The following is a 17,445-nucleotide window of genomic DNA, read 5'->3' on the forward strand; positions in this document are numbered from 1 at the left end:
CTACTTATCACAAAGCACGATAAGGAAAAATTCCGAAAACCATTTTGTGGTTAGATCATCTTAAAGTTTAATTATTGCTGAAACAAACTTTTAAATACTCGTACCTACAAGTGTGTACGTAACCCTCGGTGCGAGAGTCCGACTCGCACTTGGCGTCGAGAATGTTTGTGACTGAAACTATAGAGTGCTGAAACGTGCCAATACTGTTCAGGAAATGGGAACGCGCGGGGTGAAATAGCTGAGCCTCATCACTGCAGTTTCCCGCATTTTGCAGGACTTGAAGTAATTTCGAAGCACCGCGGCACCGCCCGCTACCACATTTCCGCAGCTGCTGTCTCATATCCGCGAAGAGAGGAGCACACGTCATCAACGGTCTACATATATCCATTATTTCCTTCATCGCCTTTTGACCTATTTCGCTCGGCGTTTGTTTAATGTTCGTTTTCTCGTAGGCTATGTGAAAAAGCTCTCTTTTCTACACCTAAACAGGTCCATGGGTATTCCATTTTGACGACTGTTAGTTATGTTATGGACTTGATATGAAGATTTAGGCAGAAACTGTGGGTAGAAGGTACAAAGAAAATATTTATCTAGGTACTTAATTGATACCAATAATAATTTAATATGTTTGATATAAAACAAATTAATTTAAATCTACCTACACTGAATAAACATAATCATGATAATAATTAAATACCATGTTAATCGGCATTTAAAATGTTATCCTTTCCTCATATAAAGCTTTTCAATTAAAACATTACGGGGAGATTTTAAAATATACTCGTTTATTTTGCAACCAAAATCCGTAATAACAAGGGAATGTTGCCAATTTGCCAAACAAATATTGTTTTAAAAGTTCTTTATTACAACGTTTACCTAATTATCACGTAGACAAATATCTAGGTAGTAGTAGCATAATAAGTACAATGGGAATGCCTAAAGGTCTTCCACTTTGACTACTACAAATAAATATTTATTCAAACAACTTTTCAATATCAGAGATCTCATTTCGTTTGTAAGTGATTGACTTTCTCAATGCATTTTCACAATACCGGAAGAAACTCGAATTGAATATTGCACAAGAAAATCTGAAGACGCTATTTAGTGAAGGGAATACTTATACAAAAGCAATGTAATCTTCCCCCGGAACGAAGGGGCAGACGCAAAAATAAATTGAGAAAACATTTTGACATAAATGAGGGGTTGAAATAGTTATTAGCTCCTTTCTTTATGTATCGCTGGGATGGCTTGCAGCGCCATAAACTATAAACGTTTCTTGGAGATCCACAAACTTTGTACGTGATTTTTATACAATGTTCGGATGAGAGATTGTCCGAAGTCTAAAATATATCATCAAAAGCTACTAATACACTTCGATAATTCCGTCTGTGTTACGTTTTCACACCAGAACCTTTGAACCAATTTTGATGAGTTTTTTTTATAGAAATAAATTGGATCCTGCGTGAAGGCGTGGATTATCTTTTGCCACTAAAACAAGGGGGAATTATGTAATAAAATATTGTATGGGGCTGACCATTTCTCTAGGATGAGGACTTAAATTCATAAGTCTTTGGAAAGGCTTTCTGTGACAGGCCGTACATAAGTATACCTTCTGCATATTAAGTAACTATGTCAATAGAGTTTCCTGTAAATGCGGTGTACACTCTCTCTGTTAATAGATTTTTGAACTTCATTTTGTCCATTACACAACAAACTACCTAAACTATTATTAAATTAAAGATAAGTGTGAACTATGAATATTCTTAGCAAACGATTAACAACTCCGAACTAACTGACAAGAGGGAGCAGAATTTAAACGTAGTTATGGTTCCCTTCACCGAGACTTAATAGATTTGAATTATTTATGTTGCAGGTCATTTGCTTAGCGATAGAATTGTTTGAATTATTCCAAATGAAATCTGCGTGATTTTAATACTAATAATATTACATAAGTATTTTGTAAATATGCGTTGCCTTTTTGTAGAGTATAAAGTAACTTACTAGATTTGATTTTCAGGAGAGTGTTTCATAATTTTATATGCAGTTAGCTCCGAAAATGTGCCACTGTCACAGCGCGGCGTGGAAATGCAGCCATCATTCTGGGCACTATGTCCCGTTGTTTAGACACCGATTTGAGACATATTTAGTCTAATAACCCAAGTGTAGAGCTTCATAATAATTTTTTGATCGATAAAAATACGCGAAATCCAAAAAGTATCTGTTAAAAAAATATCTGAAACATGGTTCTCTGGAAGATCAATTTACCTGTAAATGACTGACCTCTTTGGCGACCTTCCCGAGCTGGCCTCGAAGATCGGCCACCATGCCCCTCATCTGGGTCACATCGAACTTGATGCGGCTGAGTTCGTTGTCCATCTTGTCGACACGAGCCTCCTGGGTGCGGGCGAGTTGAGCCAAGTCGGAGTTCTCCATTAGTGCTTGCTTCAGCTAGAACAATAATTAACTTTTTTTAAAAATAAAACCGACTTCAAATGCGTGAACACAAAAAAAAACTAAAAATTAAAAATATTGCGTATAAAAAAGTTCATCCCCAATTTTCCACCCTTGGGGGTGAAATATTTTCTTCAAATTCGCATGAAACCACCCTTTTGATAATACCTATTCAACAAAAAAATAATCGTTCAAATTGATTTATAATCGGCGGAGATATTGCGTATAAAAAAGTTCATCCCCAAATTTCCACCATTGGGGGTTGTTTTTTCTATTATTAAATTTAAATGGGACCACCCTTGAGGTATTACCTATACGCCGAAAAAAGATTTGTTCAAATCGGTTCATAATTGGCGGAGTTATCGCGTAACAAACATAGAAAAAAAACATACGGGTCGAATTGAGAACCTCCTCCTTTTTTGAAGTCGGTTGAAAATGCACCTGTGATATAAACTAAACGAACCGGAAAACATAGTGTAGGCAGACCTCCCTTAGTGGACTGACGGTTGGCGAATTTCGTGGAAAGCACCTGGATGCGGGCAGAGCGGGACCGATAGTTGAGGAAATCCTTGGGGATGACGTCCTGCCGTGGACGACACTAAGTTGAATTACAGTACATCACGTACCAGCACTGGTGGATTAGACAGTATAATCTTATGCAATTACAAAATGCGAATGGAGTTCCTGCGTTTTTCATTATCGTTACTTTAACAGTAGGTAGTTAATTTATATCATCGATTTTCATCCCTTTGGCATGTAGCGACCACCTAATTTGCTACATCTTTTGCACGACCCTGATAATAGTATCGACCCGTTTCTTGTGACGGTTACAGAAGCCGATGGTTTCCCATAATTACCTAATATTTAGTAAGTAATTTACTAATAATTAATTTGACAGAAATAAGTTGAATAGACCTACTTTCCAGGGTTCATTCTGGCAGATTTTTTTTTATTATTACATAAAGACTGGTTTCGCCATGGATACTTTTGTGAGCAGAAAAAGTAACAAAACTTTTTATGCCTTGCTTGTTGCAATCTAAATTCAGCACATGAAAACGAGACAGAGTAAAAGGACAGACTTACGCACACATTAGCCAAAAACACAGACTGATTTACTCTAGCCGCGTCCATTAGTGCTTTTCAAAGCTATTTTTGTCACGGCATATAGAGCTATTTAGTTTCGATCTCAGAGGATTTAATGCGGCGATTTTCTTTCTGAATTTCAGCCATGGCGACTGTCTCCCATAAATAGACCTTTTATTATCATATAGATACGATTTCCAGCTACGAAGAAGTGTGTAGGTACTGAGACGGTTTATGGCGTTGTGTTTAGATAGTGTCTATTCTATTGAGTACATTATGATAGACATACCAAATATATCTCCTTTGTTAATGAAATCAATAGGCTCATTGTTCAAGTTTTGGTGGTCTTCGCGTGATAGAAGTGAACTCGTGAACTAAAGTAACTGTATAATTATGTATGTATTCTGTATATGGCTTACTGTTCCTCAAGTTTTAAGAAAGATAAGGTTTTTTACTCATTGTATCTATGCAATTATTGTTGCATGATCGAAGGCCATCTCCCTATGTAGACTTATATGCTAACGCCTTGAAAACTGCCCGTTCTTATGAAGATCACTTGGGGCCCGTGAGGTTCATGCTTAGAAATTTAGATGAAGACCTCTATCTATCACTTACTTCGTTCCTCATGTTATGCAGCTGGCGCAGCAGGACCGAGTTGTTGACGCTCTCTCCCAGCTCCTTCATCTCGACGCGGAGTTCATGCATGGAGGTTTTAGCCCACTGCAGAGTAGCCTGTTCGTTGCGTTCGTGGTTGTTGGTCGTGTGTGCCTGGCATTCTTGTCTGCAACAAAAAAAACTAAATTTAAAAACAGAACAGCAACAACGTTCCATTTTCGAAACAGTTTGCGCGGCTTTTGTTTGTGTTTTCTTTCCATTACACAGGCAATAAATAGACTCTAGTGAATGCTAGACCTACGTCATTTTAATACCCGACTACGGCAAAGCAAAAGGAGGGTTTTTGATTTTGACAGGCTATGTATGTATGTATGTTCATCGGTTTCCTCGTAACTTCTAAACTACTTATCAGAATTCGACAAATGACATGTCATTAAAAGCGTCTTAGAGTAGGCGCACACCGTTGATTTTTAATTGGCCGATAGTTGTGCCCGATTTTAATTTGTATGAAGAATCGGCCAAATTGAATCGGCGTAGTGTGCGCACTCCCATACATGCCCATACTGATCAACTGCCGACTAAACTATCGGCCGACGAAAAATCAACGGTGTGCGCCTACTCTTAATTGTCCGCTGGTTATACTATATTACCTATTATATGGGGTTTCACAAAATCTAATGTGGCGCCCTCTAGCGGACAAAACATACAAAGTAAAAAAAATAAAGTTAAGATAAATATGCCGTGTTTGGTATCATTTGAAAGCGCTTTACTTGTACATTTTGTACAATATATACTAGCATTTGCTTGCGACTTTACCTGTATTCATGGGCTTATTGCATTATAATTCACATCTTTTCGTTCATAGCTTCTTTACTACTTATTAGTTCATCAATTTAACTTTTGTTACAATACACACAAATACACTTTAACACAAAAATAGTACGAATAATAAATAAAAAGTAAAAAAACTAAAACCCAACTACGACAAAAAACGACGCTGAAAAAGTATAGGTAATTGTAGTTACTCGCGGTAACTTCGGAGAAAGCGCAGCACACCTCTCTACACCCCTGAGCTGGCAGACGCCAATGTTGCCCCTCAGTCCGGTCTATACGACCCATGACGCCAGGGGGGGCCCATTTAGTCGCTGGCTAGTCACCGCCTGCCATTTTTTCAGTCCGAGACTATGAACCAGGCAGGTGTCCCGTAGTCTCCATCCATAGCCCAGTAACCAGTCCATCCATCCCTCATCCATAACCCTAGTCCATTCTCCAATAACTGCAATAGCTCCTGTGCACAAGCTGGGGCTGGTCTCTGGCTACATCCCATGATATAGTCAGAGACTAGATCCAGCATGTGCACCACTTTCACTTTTGTCGATTATTTTGCGCTTAAAACGGCCTCTACGTGTTGGATCTGTATCCCCACGCAAGCCTCATAAAGGACCGGGCCACTTTTGACCCGTGAGCTCCAAAGCGTACAAACATAATAATAATAAATCTTTGGACAATTTCACACAGCGCCAGTTAGCCCCAAAATAAGCAACTTAATGCTTGTGTTATGGGTGCTAGCTTAACGGATATACTACTTATATACTTTTTTTTAATACATACATATTATACATAGTAACCCCAGACCCGTCACAGAAATTAAAATTCATCATTTCAATTTCTGCCCGGCCGGGAATCGAACCCGAAAAGGTATATTATGTACAAAGTGCTACGGTAGGTAGGTATATGTACGAAGAAATCGACGCTTGTATGGACCTCAGTCCCGAAGTTCCGGGGAATTTTAAAGTTAATTTACAAACCACAGAACTGGACCGTTAAATAACAGACAGGAAAGTCTTTTATTTATAAATCGAATGAGATTGCCAATGGATAAATACAATTTCAGCGATTTAAAATTCGTTGCTTTAGTAAAAACAAGTTAAAAGTGTTTTCAAAAGAATCGCATGCTTTGAAGTGAGTTATTTAATACCGGTCGCATTCACATTACATTTATTTCATCAAAGGCTTGGTAGAAGTAAACATAATTATTTGCTTTATTCAATATTACGGTATATTAGAATATGTATATGTGTGTGTATGTCATAAATAGTTAATTATTAAGTAAATACTCATTATTTAGCATGAATTTTATTTTTAACGAATACTAAAAATAAAACAACTCCCGCCACCGTCACACTGCACATAATTATACTGTGGTCACAGTCTTCTTCTTTTTTTCGTATCGACAACAAACCTACACAGTGTCAGCCCAAAACAGTCTTGTTTACTAATTATTCTAACTTAATTTGAATTAAAGATAATTTTAGCTTTTTCTCTGACCTTTAATCAACCATAAGTATTTATGTTTTGTCTGCCCAGATTGTAAATTAAGTAGGTAACATAATTTAAAGTATCGGTATTGAGTNGCGTACAAACATAATAATAATAAATCTTTGGACAATTTCACACAGCGCCAGTTAGCCCCAAAATAAGCAACTTAATGCTTGTGTTATGGGTGCTAGCTTAACGGATATACTACTTATATACTTTTTTTTAATACATACATATTATACATAGTAACCCCAGACCCGTCACAGAAATTAAAATTCATCATTTCAATTTCTGCCCGGCCGGGAATCGAACCCGAAAAGGTATATTATGTACAAAGTGCTACGGTAGGTAGGTATATGTACGAAGAAATCGACGCTTGTATGGACCTCAGTCCCGAAGTTCCGGGGAATTTTAAAGTTAATTTACAAACCACAGAACTGGACCGTTAAATAACAGACAGGAAAGTCTTTTATTTATAAATCGAATGAGATTGCCAATGGATAAATACAATTTCAGCGATTTAAAATTCGTTGCTTTAGTAAAAACAAGTTAAAAGTGTTTTCAAAAGAATCGCATGCTTTGAAGTGAGTTATTTAATACCGGTCGCATTCACATTACATTTATTTCATCAAAGGCTTGGTAGAAGTAAACATAATTATTTGCTTTATTCAATATTACGGTATATTAGAATATGTATATGTGTGTGTATGTCATAAATAGTTAATTATTAAGTAAATACTCATTATTTAGCATGAATTTTATTTTTAACGAATACTAAAAATAAAACAACTCCCGCCACCGTCACACTGCACATAATTATACTGTGGTCACAGTCTTCTTCTTTTTTTCGTATCGACAACAAACCTACACAGTGTCAGCCCAAAACAGTCTTGTTTACTAATTATTCTAACTTAATTTGAATTAAAGATAATTTTAGCTTTTTCTCTGACCTTTAATCAACCATAAGTATTTATGTTTTGTCTGCCCAGATTGTAAATTAAGTAGGTAACATAATTTAAAGTATCGGTATTGAGTTGCATTACATAGGTAAACGTATTATTAATCGAGCACTTAGACTGGGTTGCACCATCTTACTTTGACATTAAAAAACGTCAAAAATCTGTCAAACTCCATACAAAATACGCTGGTTATTTATACGGTTAAAGATAGATGGTGCAAATCAGCCTTAGCAATACGCTGTGGTTTGGGGTATTAGTGTTTATTAATTGATAGTGCAGCCTAACCGGAAGGGTGGGCATGCGATGCGGTGCGTCGCGATGCGTATCGGCATCCTGCGGCGACGGCCATGCACCACGGTCAACCCCCATAGTGGTGAACCGTGACATACTATTATTACATTTGTGTCCACCACTTTGCATGTGTACGATAAAAAACGCTTACATAGGACCTAATAGAGCTTTAATTGGAAGTACCTACTTCATGGTCTATCATAGACCATAGACTCGATGGTAAAATAATTGGAGAACATTTGTCTGGATTACTGCGTGTGATTTATTCCTATTATACCTATGTACCTATTTGATTTCTAACAAAATAGAGCTGTACATAACTTTCAAACCTATATCAAAAAACAAAAGCTTGCTGTTTTTCCAAAGTGGAAGAAAATCAATAACACACCTATGCATAAAAATCATATTTCGGATGGAGCAAAAATGGTTTCCCGAAAAAGTGAGATATTTTTCGATAACAATCGAATGGTAGCTATATTTACGAACTTTTATTCGCTTTGAAAATTTCTATTCATCTAATAGGCACCGCTGTACGTCCGTTGCATTTATGAAACAAAAAATACCAACGTATTGTTCCGAACAGAAAACAACGCCATGTTTTAGAATTTTCAGTCAACATTATTGGAAAACACATTGTAAAAGAGAAATTAAATCCTCGTTAAAACTAACATGTTGTCTTGTTAGCTTCAATTTTGCTGGAAACAAGTTCGTTTAAATTCACCGTTCTGTTTAAGCGGTACGTTTGAGTTTTACAGCGTCCTAAAGGAAGTTCCTACTTTTGCCGCTATTATAATAACAATAACAAAATTGTTAGTAGAGTAAAAATATTCATGAAAGTAAATTGTTTCGATCTAATAACTAGAAAGTTAAGCTAGGAGAGCCGAAAATTCATTTGCACAGAAAAGGTCTTTTTTCTGAAATAAAAATAGCCTAGTCCATTTCCAATTGAGTGATCGGAGAGTTGTAATGGTTTCATTAGATCGACGTGGGACTGTTAGAGGACACGCCCGGAGATTGAATGCTTACAAAAGATGCGCAATGTCAATGATGCAGGTAGTTGTGTCGGATCACCCGTCTGTGATGTAGTCATTGATGTGAATGCATTCCGGTCCGGTCGAGCGACAATGCAGTGCAAAAACCACAATCGCAACCAATGAACTCACAATGAACCAATTTCTCCCAATCCTTCGCGATTTAACAATAACAGATGCCAGTTTGCGAGAACCTACCAAGTGCCGAAATTTATTCTTTATGCCCCTTGGTGATACCCATCAATTACACTTAAAGTTGGGTGATATAGGTAGCACATTTTGGTACTGATTTGGAATACTCAATCAGTAAGTAATTAAGACAATTAAATTCATCTGCTCAATTAATCTGATTTGCATAATAATGGTAGGTGGACACGAGCTAATCGGTTACACCTAAATATTTGCAATCGCTCCAAAACTGAACGGTACCTAAATGGAATGGACATCATTTATTCCGTGTGTCATTTCGCCATCGCCCTTTTGAAGGGAATGAATTTTAATAGAATTCGGTAAAAGGCTTCGAAAAACGTTCGACCGTTTATTAATGGAAAGTTTGACAAAGGTCTTGTGCCAGACGCGGGCAGACGGCAGATGTGTCGTGTTCCGAGCTTGCACCACCCAAAAAATGTTAATTTACCATGCGGTGAGGCAATCGATGTTTATAGTGCTGGTAATAAGGTTGCATTTGATAAGCCTACGTGTTTAAAAATACATCTGCCAAATGGCGTTGGAATAGGCAGACCGTCATTAGAAATAGCACCTGCCTTTTGTGATGGCCATTAAGGATCCCGGATAACGCGCGCGGGCGGAGTTTTTTCGGGGGTCGTGTACTACAGGTCCCTTATGCGGGCATTAAAATTACACGGAGAATAAAGCTAGCTAGCTAAACAAATTGGCTGCTACATTTTGTCTAGAATATTAGAGAAGGCCTAGACATGTAAGTGGATTATTGGATCAATGGATCTAATTTGGTGTATCGAAATCACATTTTAGGTAGTGTGTTGTAAAAAAAGTGAGCGTTTATTTTCAATTCTTGTATAAATATTAGGTATGTTTAAATAATTAAACCCCCCATAATTAGTAAGTAATTTAGAATAATAAAATACAGATCTACTTTTTACTTTATTAATACTAACTATGTATAATATATTTTTCCTAAACTCTATGTATATCAATGCATAGTAAAGTAAGTATATGAGATATAGTTTTCAATTGAGTACGAGTAAGTAAGTACGGCCGTGGTTATAAGATTACTACTTAATTCAAACTGGAATTGAAAACATTCGAAGGATTAAATCCCACATTTGTAAATGAACTGCGGCTGCGAAATAGCGTCGACAAAAATACCTACGCTCAGCCGAATGCAATTATGGCATCGCACTAGGCTTCATTTTGTTCATACGTTCCGTTGCATAAAATACTGGAGTGCGCTCTGAAATCCAGGTATTTGCTCTATTCATAGAGCCAAAGGGCCTATCTCAAAAGCAATTTGATATGCCAGGTTTATCCGCCTTTTTCTCTCCTGCCAGTATCGAGATTCAAAGAAAGAGAGAGATGATTTATCGTGGTCGGACCTCAGTTAGTTCTGAGCATTCGTAAGTGGATGTGGTCTAGCCTATTACGTATTAATAACGTCTCTTGACACCTAAATTGGCTTGTTTCAAATCTTAATCCAGCCTAGATACATACTTAGCTTAGGCCTACCACACGTTATTAGCAGGGAAGCATGTAAATAGACGAGGCATCGGTAGTATTTGAAATTGTTTTAGTGAATAATTAAACTCTAGATAGAGCTATCTATGTGAGCAGTGAGCCTTCGAGAGCAAATACGTCGAATGTTTTTATTTATTTATTGAACCAGCGACCATCAGTGTGCTTACCATGAGTTTACGTTCCGAGTGCTCGCTAGCGAGTACGTCAAAAAAATCTATGAAGATTTTGTTTCTTGAAAGTAGCCGCTAGGGGCGCTGCACAATATGTCATACATTTAATGTCATTTTTTTACGTAGTCGCTAGCGAGCACACCTAACGTAAACTCATGGTAAGCACACAGAAGTTAATAGTTAATCTCAGTGAAGTGTACATTTCCTAATCGTATTTACCTAGCAATCGAAAGGAAATAATTTAGCTTTCTGAAACTAATTCGTTCGGTTCGACTGGTGTTGATTTCTTTAGTAAATACTGGAACGCAGAGTTCAGGCGTAGTTGACAACTATTAGGTGTCATTATAGCATGGCAGAGTAACGACGTCACAAGCGAGTAACGAAGTAAGCCAGTCCAAAATAACAAGCGATACCGTACTTTATGGACCACCGGGCTCGGGATAATTGATTTTCTGTTATGTATGTGTACGTGACTTGAAGTTTAAGGTATCTCGATAACTATTGGGATAAAAAGGTAGATAACGGTCCATATACAGTTTTTATTGGAGTAGCCACTGATTTACGTCATTATAGCAATCATGCTTTTAAAAGCTACCGAATAAAGACCCAGGCTTGACTCTACATAGAGAATAGCTAATCGGTAACCCGTAGCACATTGTAAGAAGCGGTAATGTGAAGTCTTAGGTTTTTTTAGCATTTTAATTTGTACCAAATGTTTAAGATAATAGGTAGTTTTTATACGTCATATCTAAAAGCGTACCTAGGCTATTAGTGATAGTGTTCTCACTCCAAACTTTGTATACACGACGAAGAATGAGAAGTTTGTATTTCCATGATTTGTATTTCCAACAATCAAACGTAAAAGTTTGCGTGCGCGCACGCGTCAATGTTTTTCGTAGCCGGATGTGGGAGGTACTTCCGGACGAGTATAAATAAACATGGCGGCCAGATGTCGCCCCCATGCGGCTGCTCGCCCGCGGAACCGAACGTGTTAACAGGCCTGATTTGTTTAAACTTCCTTTGAAAATATGTAAGTAGTTAGGGTAGAGATTTTTTACTCGCTCGACATTATCATCAAGCAATTACGAAAATATTCATCTATCTATCAATTTATAAGATCAATTATTTATGAACTCCGAAACCGAATTTCTACCTGCAGGTCCATATAGTATTATGAGTATAGAGTAAATTCTCGACAGACACAGAGCGTCGAATTATAATAATTGAAGAAAATAATAAGTCAGTGAAGTAATTGCAGAAAAAGAAATTGCTATTGATAGCTAAAAAACTCTAGGCTTCTGTCTGTAATGATGATTATTACCATGGAAAATTATACCCCGCAAGTTTGAGTTAAAATTAATACGTCCTTTGATCATGTCTATAAGATTTCGTAATCAATATTTTAAATGCCATCTCATATTAACCATTTTTGTGCCCACGCACCGCCAGATGATACAAAAATAACTGCGCTGGATCATCGTTCATTGATTAAAGATAATTTTCTAGCCGCGGACCAGTTTACTTCCATGTTTGCCGCAAAAATAAACCTCGAGTTCAATAAAAATCGATGAGCAAAAGTTGTGGCAACAGCTGGCGTCGTTGCATTTCAAGTATGCAAACTCATCTTAACACGAGCCTGGTTCTGCATCCCAACAACTATACCGATGTTCTGAGGCGGATAGATTGGAGGTTTTATTGTGGGGGTACAAAGTTTGAAATCGCGTGACGTTTCTTGTGCAAGCTGCAAGAGCGGCGAGCGCGGCGCCTGCGCAGGTGTCCCGCGGTGCAGAGCCCACAACCAGTTTTTAGTATAGAATGTAATAAAATTTCTAGCGAAGACATTTCTACTCAATCCTTTATAATTGTCCAGCGCGCAATTATGGGTAGCCGTTGGTATTTTTAAATTCAAATATTGACTGTAAATTCGAATTGTCCGCTATTTTAAATAATTAAAAATACAGATTACTAAGTTATCCTTGCTAAGCCTATATGGACACGCCGGGGCACTGTAATGCAAAAAGCTCTCTCAAATACGGAGAATTTTCCTCTATCCGCTAAATTTTCATAAGAAGGCTTCTTAAGTTGATGAGATATTTTGAGAATCCTAGAGATTCTTTCTACTTCGTTTTAGGTTAACACAACCTCATTCGTAGAGCCCTTCAAAGAACTTGAACCATTATCATCTTTTAAAACACGATTTAGATCGTGCAAAGTCGGGATCAACGAACGGCTAAGTAATTTGGGTTGTATCTAAGCATATTAATTTCACCACCAATCTACCATCTGTAAGAACTTTACCTCATTCACAAACAAAATAAGTAAAGTTTCTGGTGCATAATTGATTTCAATTATGGTTTAACCACATGTGTTAACCACGTGGTCAGATTCTGTTAAGCCGCGGTCATACGATGAGTGCTGAAAGGCTGTTGTCATAAAAAGTCCAAACTCATTTATTTTTGCGTTTAAGCTTTTAAATGAAAAAGAGCTTTTACAGTTTCAGTATAATTTAAGCTCTCATTGCCTCGGGACAGTAATGTGGGTAACTCACTATTGTCGGCCTCTTGGTTTGTATATTATATCGTGTGAGTTAACATTCCACACATTCTTGTCTTTTTTCTTTTTTTTTATCTTTTAATTTAAAGCTCTTTTTCATTAAAGTATTTTTAAGTTGGAAGGTCGCATAATGGCTGGTGCCAATTACGAGTAGGTATTCATAGGGATGAAGTGAAACGGTCTGAAATTTACTCTAAATTGAATGTTACATACCAGTCGGTAACTTTAACGGATAGGTTTTTGTTTTGATTAGCTTTTATATCGGAGTAGTAATTTGTTATTTTTAAACTTAAACACGTTTTAAAATGTGATAGATATTACTAGATACTATTTTCGTATCATAAAAACTAACGCACATACATTGCATCTCAAATTATAATCGACGCAGACAGCTCGGAGGTCGCGCGTTAACAAAGATTGACTGATTGCATCCGCGTGAATGCATCCCGCAAAGAATACACAAAATACCTCCCACTTCAAAGGGCGGAAAACAAAGTACGATCCTTCAGACTTCAGACTCCCTTATTATCGGGCACTTGACCTACGCCGAATGTAACAATGCGAAGAGTGTACGAAAATCATCAGCGAGATGTCAAGAATCATTTCAAGAGTGAAATGAAATGACAATCCAGGAGGAGGGAGGCCGGAGTAATCGTGTCGATCTGGCCTGGTTCCGTGGAGGGCCCTCGTGCCTCGATCGCGAGCAACACTCGGGAGTTAAGGCTTTTTTGTTGTATATTACGGCACGTTTAACGGCCGAGTGCCGCGGGGACGGCCTAAACGCTCCCTAGGGCGGCACATTTTGATCTGAATTTGCGAATTTTTTTACTCATGTATGATAAGAATACGGATTCTCTAACTAGATAATATGTTTACAATTATAACTGTATGCATTGTCTTGTAAATGAATGGAGTTTAAGGATATAATTATCGGAGATCCGGTTTTGAATACGTGAAGCTTTTTAAACTGTTAGTAAATGTCCTGAGACTAACGATTGCAGAAAGTACCTACTGCTATCCTTAGAAAAAAGTTTTGTTCTTTTTGGTCATTTTCAAGTTTTTAATTGCCAAAATATGTAAAGTTCTTTCGTTCTTTCTCAGCGAACTAGGAACGTTACATAAATGGAACTTTTAAAAAGACTTGAAGTTAGGTGATTGCGAAAAATGCAAGCGATAAGCCAATTTACAATATTGGCTTTTGAAACTCACTTGACCGAAATCCAGCTTGCAAAAGTCCCCAGTAACGAACTAGAGAACTAAATTAAAACTTTTTCGTACACGTATCGCTTTGCCTCAAAACGTTGTGAAAATAATAGGTTTAAAGCTTTTTTCTCCATCAGTATAATGTCCATTAGGTTAATGAAAATCATAATGGAGAGTATGGACTTTGTATGTTCCTCATTATTCATGTAGGTACTTAAAAGTCGGAATGCCTAAATATGTTTGATTGTTCAATTTTAAACACCTTTATGAAAAACTTCGGTATTTATGTCAACGGCTTTATTCATTATGCATACTATTCTGTAGCGTCAGACACATTCGCTTAATGCAGTGCTTTATAGAAATTAACGATTTTCTAATTTAATTCTTCATAAGTAGAGCCGTCTTTAAATCTACCCCTTGTCTTTAAAAAGGTTTTCAGATTATGTCGAGTCACCACAACGTTCGAGATCAACTTTTCGTATCGAGCATCTTCACTTTACAAGTAAACCATCTTATATTAAACTTTGATAATCTATAGCTCTGTTTCAAGTTGTAATTAAAGAAAAATAACCATTTATCCTTTGAACTGCCAGTGGCACTTGTGGGATCTTATTCGATGTACCTGATACCCGGGATCGGAACTCACAAAGCATTGTTTTAAAGTAATTTAAAACAGATACTCGTTTCTTCCTCAATGTTTCATAAAAATAGCACTAACGGGATAACAAAAGTTAATTAAACCTTTTTCTTAAGGCAATATTAGGTGGTTATACCATTCATATTTTTTTCCGTATAATTTCGAGGTAAAAATAACTCTTATTGTCTTTCAGTGGCGAACCAAATTACACGACAAAGGGCGAGGTAAGAACATGTCTTATTACTTATTTAAGCTATCGATAAAACATGTGAATGCCGTTGAAGTAAAAAGATCCTTAAACCCTCACCTAAATAGGTACGAAAAATTGATTTTTTAAAGTGTTTTTGTTAAATAAATAAAATTGAATTATTACAGTGCTCTTGTAGAGTAGTAGGTACGGAACCTTCACGTGCGAATCAGATTAGTACTTAGCTGGTTCTATAATAATTGATGCAAGTATACTCATAAAATTGCCTACCACATTCTCACGTACCTAAAGCGGCGCGTTCAAAGAAATAACGGCTCGCGTAAATCTAAATAAATGAATTGTGTGATTTATTCACGAGATGGAAAATAACCAGTTCCTGTAGGCTGTAATATTCCAACAATTTGAGGAGGACAAATCCTCTTGATTTGTCCTCCTCAAATTGTCAACGCCCAGGTTTTGCGAATGAAGAGGCAGCTAAAGCGAAAGCACCTACTCGACTACAGAAGTGCAGATGCGAGAAAACCTCGTCACCAACTTGAGAGGCGACCGAACCCAATTTATTTGAGCCCATTTAAATCTTTCCCATTGTTCCGCTAAGTATAAAAGTATCTATCAATAAACAAGTGTTTTCGTAGCGAAAATTCAATTACGAGCTTCGCGATACCAAAGAGAAGTAGGTACATACAAAGTTATGACACTGATAATTTCAAGAAACAACTGTATTTTTGTAGCGATATTGAGCATTTTTAAATTAAACTTTTAAAACAGGCTTCTGTTGCTACAAAAGTTTATTTAATTAAGAATTTTCAGTTTTATAAAAATGATATTCCTATTGGCAAAAAACATACTAGTTAGGTACCTACGAGTACCTACTTGATTAAATTTTTGCAAGGTTAACACAAATCTTTGGGTGAAATAATTTTCAATAGCTTTTTGTTATTTATTACAAATAGGTAAGTAATTTCCCACGAAACAGTAAAAAACAAAAAACGAAACAAAATAATTCTTCTTTATTATTATTTTTTCCTGTCCTATTACTTGTAAAAAATTCGCTGTGCACATTGCTTCCTTCGCGTAAGATAAGCTTTTAAAAGTTTTGTAGCTAAGCAGTTAATAATTAGAACAGTTAGAAGCCAAGCCACCAGTATCAGTAGAATTAGTTTAAATAACTTTTTTACATTATGAAACCTCAACTTTTTAATTCACAATTTTAGCTCTGTAAATACTTTTAAACTCATCAAAACATTTAAATTTTCGAATCGCCGGCAACAATACCAAAAGCTGCTTCGAGCCAAGTTTATGGGCTGGATCCACGCCGTTTAGAACTTTTAAAATTACATTAAAAGTGTATTAAACTTAAACACTTACTTCAGTTCTGCTACTTCTCTCTTCAGGCGGGTGACATCGGTCAGGTGGTTTGTTTTCAGGATTTCTAACTGTTCTGCCATGGCCTGCATTTCTTCGCGGAGTCTCATCTCGGCAGCGTTCACGTTTATAAGTATACATATTAAAGTCATTAGCACAGTTTTTATACACTTCATCTTGGCGCTGGCTGAGTTCGTCAGAGTTAAGAGTTCGGCGCGAGAGTATAGGCGGTGGCGGTCGGACGCCTGCCTCGGGGGACGGTCGGGAACGGAATGAAGGCGCCGCAGCCCGCCGGGTTCAGATATAGGCGTGCGTGGAGCAGATGTGCTCAACAGTTGTCAAAGGCGAAGCCCGCGAGCGCAGCCTGCTTAAACATACGCTAAGCGCGCCCGAAAGCAAAACTTTCGACCACTTATGCTACCCGATTTGGGAGCGAACAATGAGAAGGGATGAAAAAAACCGCAGCTTTCTTAACGCAGATTAATATGAATCACGTCATTTTTTTATTTAATGTAACGTACAAAAACAAAAATAAATAAGGTGCGAGTACATTTTTACAAAATTTATTATGTGGTATTCTTTCTTTCTCTTTCCATCTAATAAGATAACGAATGGGACAGGTTTTCTCTATAAATAAAAAATATTTTCATAAAGGTTGGCGATTCAGTGAGTCAGTACCTTCTGAATACTATAGCCAGTATAGCTGTTTTTCATGGTCAATAAAGAGTGATAGGTATTGTAGCATAGTATTAACTCTAACAAACATAGGAAGCATCCACATACGTGCCAGCGAAAAAACAACATAGATAAGAATATCAAATGTATAATTTTGGTTGTTTAACGTAGG

At 37.0% G+C, this 17,445-nt stretch overlaps 1 protein-coding gene across 2 annotated transcripts in view; it reads right to left on the bottom strand.

Moving 5' to 3' along the window:
- The window catches only part of sca (scabrous), a 35,678-nt gene extending 18,822 nt beyond the window's left edge, over positions 1–16,856 (bottom strand). Inside the window, exons 1-3 of one of the 2 annotated variants that reach the window (XM_028321839.1) lie at positions 16,602–16,856; positions 4,150–4,315; positions 2,281–2,448 (exon numbers count right to left, since the gene is read on the bottom strand). In XM_028321839.1, the coding sequence (XP_028177640.1) occupies positions 2,281–2,448; positions 4,150–4,315; positions 16,602–16,774 (507 nt within the window). In that variant the 5' untranslated portion in view covers positions 16,775–16,856. Of the gene's footprint in view, positions 1–2,265; positions 2,449–4,149; positions 4,316–16,601 lie in introns of both variants that reach the window. The other variant, XM_028321838.1, reaches the window with a different exon arrangement.
- Between the last annotated feature and the right edge of the window lie 589 nt (positions 16,857–17,445).

Source organism: Ostrinia furnacalis, unplaced genomic scaffold (assembly GCF_004193835.3).
Source record: "Ostrinia furnacalis isolate ACB-3 unplaced genomic scaffold, ASM419383v2 OfSCF7582, whole genome shotgun sequence".
NCBI lineage: Eukaryota > Metazoa > Arthropoda > Insecta > Lepidoptera > Crambidae > Ostrinia > Ostrinia furnacalis.